We start from the raw sequence: 5,492 nt of genomic DNA on the forward strand, positions 1-5,492 counted from the left end.
GCTCCCGTGTTGACTGATTTATTTATCAGGACCTAGTAACCAAACACCTCGAGGAGTTCAGGCCCCTTCTCCCTCAAATCCACGACCCCACGCCTGACAGTGAGGTCTCGGGGAGCACGTTTATTCAGAGAAATAAATATGGCTCGTGGAAAGGGGTTGGAGGGCCAGGGAGGTATGTCTGCGCCGCAGCCACGAGGCTGGGTCAGGGTTCCGGAGTTTCCAGCATGTCTGCCAGGGCTCTGGAGAGAAGGACGCAGAGATTGGATAGTCGAAGTGTCCCTAGCTCACCCCAGGGCGCTTAGAGGTCCTTAACCTGCCCATTTCACCAAGGGGGAAATAGAATCCCAGGGTTGTCTAGTAATTCATAGCGGGACAGCACCTTTCTAAAGGAGCCCTCAAACTTTCCCTTCCACATACTTACTGGTACAGGGACGAGGAGAAATAGTCGACGTAGCTTCCTGTGGGAGAGAAGAGGCTTGAGGGGTACACCACGGGTTAATTTGGGGGTCACTTTTCACTCAGTCCAGGATCAGGACTAACTCCACCCCCCTTTCTGGGTTCCTTCTCCCAAATGAATTCCTTCTTCCGGGACACCTTTGAAGGGCCCACTCCTTCCCCTCGGCTCTGGGTGTTCTCATTCTTCAGGAGCCCCATTCTTGTTTTGGCCCCACCCTCTCGGTTCTCGGCTAGCCCCTCAATCCTCTAGGCAATCCTAACCCCTTTAGTTTTGGCATCTATCCCCAACCTTCCCTCTGTGCGGGCCCCACCCCTCAGTGCTCCTCCCATTCCTGTCAAAGACGCCCAGCCTGGGCCACGCCTCCCCACATAGCCACGCCCTACAGCCTTCCGGTCCCCTCCTCGGGTTGGCTCCGCCCCCACTAGGCCCCGCCCCTTCACCCGGGTTCCTCCTGGGCCCCGCCCATGCTCACCCGGGGAGCAGAGAGTTTCGCAGACCAGCGGGCAGAGGTAGCAGAACTGACAGTGCTGGGGGTGAGGACACGGAGAGAGAGAAATAGAAGGTGGTCAGGGGCGGGGTCAGGATGGGGCGTGGGCACTACGAGGGCAGGAGACTAGCTGCTGAGACTAGCTAGGTGGAGGTTAAGGTCAGAGGTAGGATGGGGTTTGGAGTCCAGGCTACATCAAGAGTAAGGGGTTAGGTCGGTTTGACGGCAGAGGGCAGGATTTGGGGCTGGGGTTGCTCAGCTGGTCCCGGGCCATCCTGAGCCTGGGGGATCCTTGGGTCTGGGAGAAGTCTCACCTGGCATTGGTCGCAATGCTCTCCCATGTTCTCCTCGTCACAGTGACAGTTCTCACATTCAGTGCATCGCTGGGGACCAGAGGAGCCAGGTTAGACGGAAATGTTTGGGAGCCATCCACCAGTTCTCCACCCTGCCGGCTGGACGTTTCCCCAACTTCTCAGCCTCCTCACCTCCAACACTGAGCTCAGTTATCTTCCCCCAACCTCCTTTCCACCCTCTCATTTCCCTATTGCAAGGTGCCGCGACATCACCTTGTTACTGTGGGCTGGACGTTCGGATACTCTCTTCACCTCCTCCCTCCCTGCTCTCCGTCTCCAGTCCTGTCCCACCACCTGCCCCCCCACCCCCCGGCTCTGCCTTGCACCCTCCTCCCTGTCCTCGGGTCTGCAAGTGCAGCTCAGGCCTCACCCTCCCACTCTTGAACCATTGTCCCAGCCTCCTCCCCAGCCTCCTGGCCTCCAGTCTGCCCCCCAGGTAGCCCCAGAAGTGTCTTTGTTCACTCAGAACTGTCGCTGATTCTCCTTTGCTCACGACCCTCCCAAGGCACACCAGAGCCCTGGAACAAAGTCTAGAAACAGCTTGGTGGGTGGATCTGGGTTGTAGACATACATTGCAGAAGGAGCAGTAGCCACACAGGGACCCTGGCTGGTAGTTCCCATACTCCTGGGCATCCTGCTGACCTGTGGGGACAAGAGGGCAGCAATGACCCAGGCTGACTCCGCTCCTCCCCACCCCCAACCAGTCAGATCACTCACCCGTGTCCTCGCCACTCTCCTCCTCACTGGAGGCACCTCCAGACACCTCCTTCCGGGTCAGCGGGTTGGGGATGATGGTGAAGGGGAGTTCATCTTCTTCGAGCCCCACCTCCTCTTTGTCTTCCTCCTGGTGGTCTTGGTTCAGTGGGACCCAAACCTTAGCTCTCTCTCCTCTCTTTTCCTCCTTCTCCTCTTCCTCCTCCTCCTGGCTCAGGCTGAGGCCATGCCCTTCCTCCTCATCTTCCTCATCCTCCTGGTCATCCAGGCTGCCATGGCGGGTGTCTTCTCCCTCTTCTGAACCTTCGTTGGCTTCTTCATGGGAGCTGTGATCCTCTTCCTTCTCTTCCTCGTCCTCCTCAGAATCGCTCTCCCTTAAATGGCTTCTATCCTTCACCCCGATATGTTCTGGGGACTGGGGGCTCATCTCTTCCTTGATGGACCCTCTGTGGCCAGTCCCCTCATCTCTGTGGTCTTGCTGCCTGTGGCTGGGAGCCTGGTGGCCAAGCCTGGCAGGGATGTCCTCATCTTCCTCCTTGGGGACTCCTTGGTGGTCATGGCCAGGGACTGCTTTTTTATAATCTTCTGGGAAGTCCTCCTCCTTAGCGCTCTTGTGGCCTTGGGGTTGGGGGCTTGCAACATGGTGGCTGAACTTGACTGTGATCTCCTCTTTCTCCTCCTCCTCCTCCTCATCTCCAAGGCCATGGTGGGTATGTCTGGGGGCCTGGTGCCAGTGTTCCGTGGACAGATCCTCATCCTCGTCTTCCTTGTTGCCACCATGATGGTGGTGATGTTCCTCTGAGTCATCTTCATCCTCCTCCTCCCCATGATCTCGGTGCCTGTGGACTTGATGTCTGTGCTCGGTGGAGACAACATCATCTTCATCTTCATCATCTTCTTCTTCTTCGTGGCCCTGGTGTCTATGGCTGGGGCTGTGATGGTGGTGATGTTCCTCTGAGTCATCTTCCTCCTCCTCCTCCCCATGGTCTTGGTGCCTGTGGACTTGATGTCTGTGCTCAGTGGAGACAATATCATCTTCATCATCATCTTCTTCTTCGTGGCCCCGGTGTCTGTGGCTGGGGCTGTGATGGTGGTGATGTTCCTCTGAGTCATCTTCCTCCTCCTCCTCCCCATGATTTCGGTGCCTGTGGACTTGATGTCTGTGCTCAGTGGAGACAATATCATCTTCATCATCATCTTCTTCTTCGTGGCCCCGGTGTCTGTGGCTGGGGCTGTGATGGTGGTGATGTTCCTCTGAGTCATCTTCATCCTCCTCCTCCCCATGATCTCGGTGCCTGTGTACTTGATGTCTGTGCTCGGTGGAGACAACATCATCTTCATCTTCATCATCATCTTCTTCGTGGCCCCGGTGTCTGTAGCTGGGGCTGTGATGGTGGGGATGTTCCTCTGAGACAGCCTCCTCCTCCTCCTCCCCATGATCTCGGTGTCTGTGGACTTGATGTCTGTGCTCAGTGGAGACAATATCGTCTTCATGATCATCTTCTTCTTCTTCGTGGCCCCGGTGTCTGTTGCTGGGGCTGTGATGGTGGTGATGTTCCTCTGAGTCATCTTCCTCCTCCTCCTCCCCATGATTTCGGTGCCTGTGGACTTGATGTCTGTGCTCAGTGGAGACAATATCATCTTCATCATCATCTTCTTCTTCGTGGCCCCAGTGTCTGTGGCTGGGGCTGTGGTGGTGGTGATGTTCCTCTGAGTCATCTTCCTCCTCCTCCTCCTCCCCATGATCTCGGTGCCTGTGGACTTGATGTCTGTGCTCGGTGGAGACAGCATCACCGCCATCATCGTCATCTTTGTGGCCCCCATGTCTGTGGCTGGGGCCATGGCCGCGGTCGTGTTCCTCTGAGCCGTTTCCGTCCTTCTGCTCCCCGCGGTCCTGGCGTCTGTGGACCTGCTGTCCATACCCAGGGGAGACATTCTCCTCTTCCTCGTCTTCATCTTCCTCTTCTCTGTGGCCTCGGTGGGCCTGCCTGACGATGTGATGTTGGTGATGCTCACTGGACACAACTTCCTCCTCCTCCTCGTCTTGATGGCTCTGGCTCCCGTGGCTGGGCAAGTGGTCCCCGAGCTCAGCTGAATCATCTGCATCTTCATTTCCGTGGCATCTGTGTCCGTGGGCCTGCTGAGCATGCTCGGGGTACTCCTCCTCGTCAGAGATGTTCTCATCTCCCACCTCGCGGCCTTGGTACCTATGGCCTTGAGATTCTCTGGAGACATCTTCATCCTCTTCTCCGTGGTCTCCGTGGCCCCGGAAATGGTGCCCATTGTCTGTGGAAACATCCCTGTTCTCATCTCCATGGCCTCCGTGGTGGTCAGACTTGCCGGAAACATCTTCTGAGGACCCCGAAGCTCCTGCATGGTCGTCCCAGTTGCTGGGGCCGGGTCCAGCCCCTCTCAGCTGCTGGGTCATGGCGGGGGGGAGGAGCAGGCTAGCCACTGCGGCCCAGAGGACAGAAGTGTGCAGCCATGGCCCGCAGAGGCCCATGGGGACAGACGGGCAGCAGAGCTGCTCCCAGGGCTGGCTCCCACTGCGGCTGTGGCTGCAAGGATGGATGTTGGGCTCCTTGTCCCTTTGGGGCTCCTTCCCTTTCTGGCTCCGTGTGTCGTTCCTTTGCTGTGTCCCTCCCCGTCTCTGCCCTCTGGCCCTCACAGTCAGCCCTGGACACCCCTCTGAGGCTGTCTTCAGAGTCCCCTGACCCCCCTCGCAGGCCCTCCCTCCCACTTCCCAGCCAATAGGGTCTCTCCCCTCCCCTTTCTGTGGCTAAATTTACTCTGGGCCCTGAGTTATTCTGGGTCAGTCCCCTCCTGCCCCTCCCCTCCTGCACCTCCTCCTCTCAGCTGGGAAGGGGGTGGATGAAGGGGTCTCTCTTTGGCCAGGAGAGAGGAGTCGAGGGTCTCTGACTTTGGGCTGCCAATGCGTTCATGTTTGGCAGCTGCCAAGACAATGGCTAGATTTTTAGTTGGCCAGTGTCGGGGAGCCTGGACCCCGGGGGAGGGGAGCAGGTGGGATGTATGTGAAGGGAGAGACCCCTGCCAAGGAAGGACTGGAGGGTTAGATTCCCGGGAGTTTCCGGCCAGAATGGGCTGCTCTGCTGAGATGGTGGATGCCAGAATGGAGGCCCTGGCGAGGGGTGAGAGGCATTCTGCTGCAGCACACATACCCGTGACCTCCTGTCCCTGGGACTCAGATCTGGGGGCAGGGGATGGGGCCAGGCCAGGGCTATAAATGTGGCGCAGGGGGGCGGGGGGCTCAGGTTACCCAGGCGGCCACAGCTGTCCCTGTCAGAGAGCTGGCAGGGGACATGCGGCCCTGCCCGTCTGCCTACCCACACCTCCCACTGCTCATCCCAGCACTGCCGCTCCAGCTCTTTGGGGTCCCAGCCTTCTTCACCTGCTCTCTCAGGACCCCTGTCCCCCGTCCTGAGGATTCTGTCCCCTTCTTCTCACTCTTGAGTGTGTCTGT

The 5,492-nt window shown here is 58.2% G+C and overlaps 1 protein-coding gene across 1 annotated transcript; it reads right to left on the reverse strand.

Moving 5' to 3' along the window:
• Window positions 1-100: 100 nt before the first annotated feature.
• Window positions 101-4,712, reverse strand: HRC (histidine rich calcium binding protein). The gene is made up of 6 exons (XM_019978486.2): window positions 2,015-4,712; window positions 1,869-1,939; window positions 1,259-1,327; window positions 930-984; window positions 422-458; window positions 101-239 (listed from the first exon to the last, which is right to left on the reverse strand). Exons 1-6 carry the CDS (start codon window positions 4,512-4,514, stop codon window positions 203-205), a joined length of 2,769 nt encoding a protein of 922 aa, XP_019834045.2. The 5' UTR covers window positions 4,515-4,712; the 3' UTR covers window positions 101-202.
• Between the last annotated feature and the right edge of the window lie 780 nt (window positions 4,713-5,492).

The sequence above is a fragment of the Bos indicus genome, chromosome 18 (assembly GCF_029378745.1).
Source record: "Bos indicus isolate NIAB-ARS_2022 breed Sahiwal x Tharparkar chromosome 18, NIAB-ARS_B.indTharparkar_mat_pri_1.0, whole genome shotgun sequence".
NCBI classification, from domain to species: Eukaryota; Metazoa; Chordata; class Mammalia; order Artiodactyla; family Bovidae; genus Bos; species Bos indicus.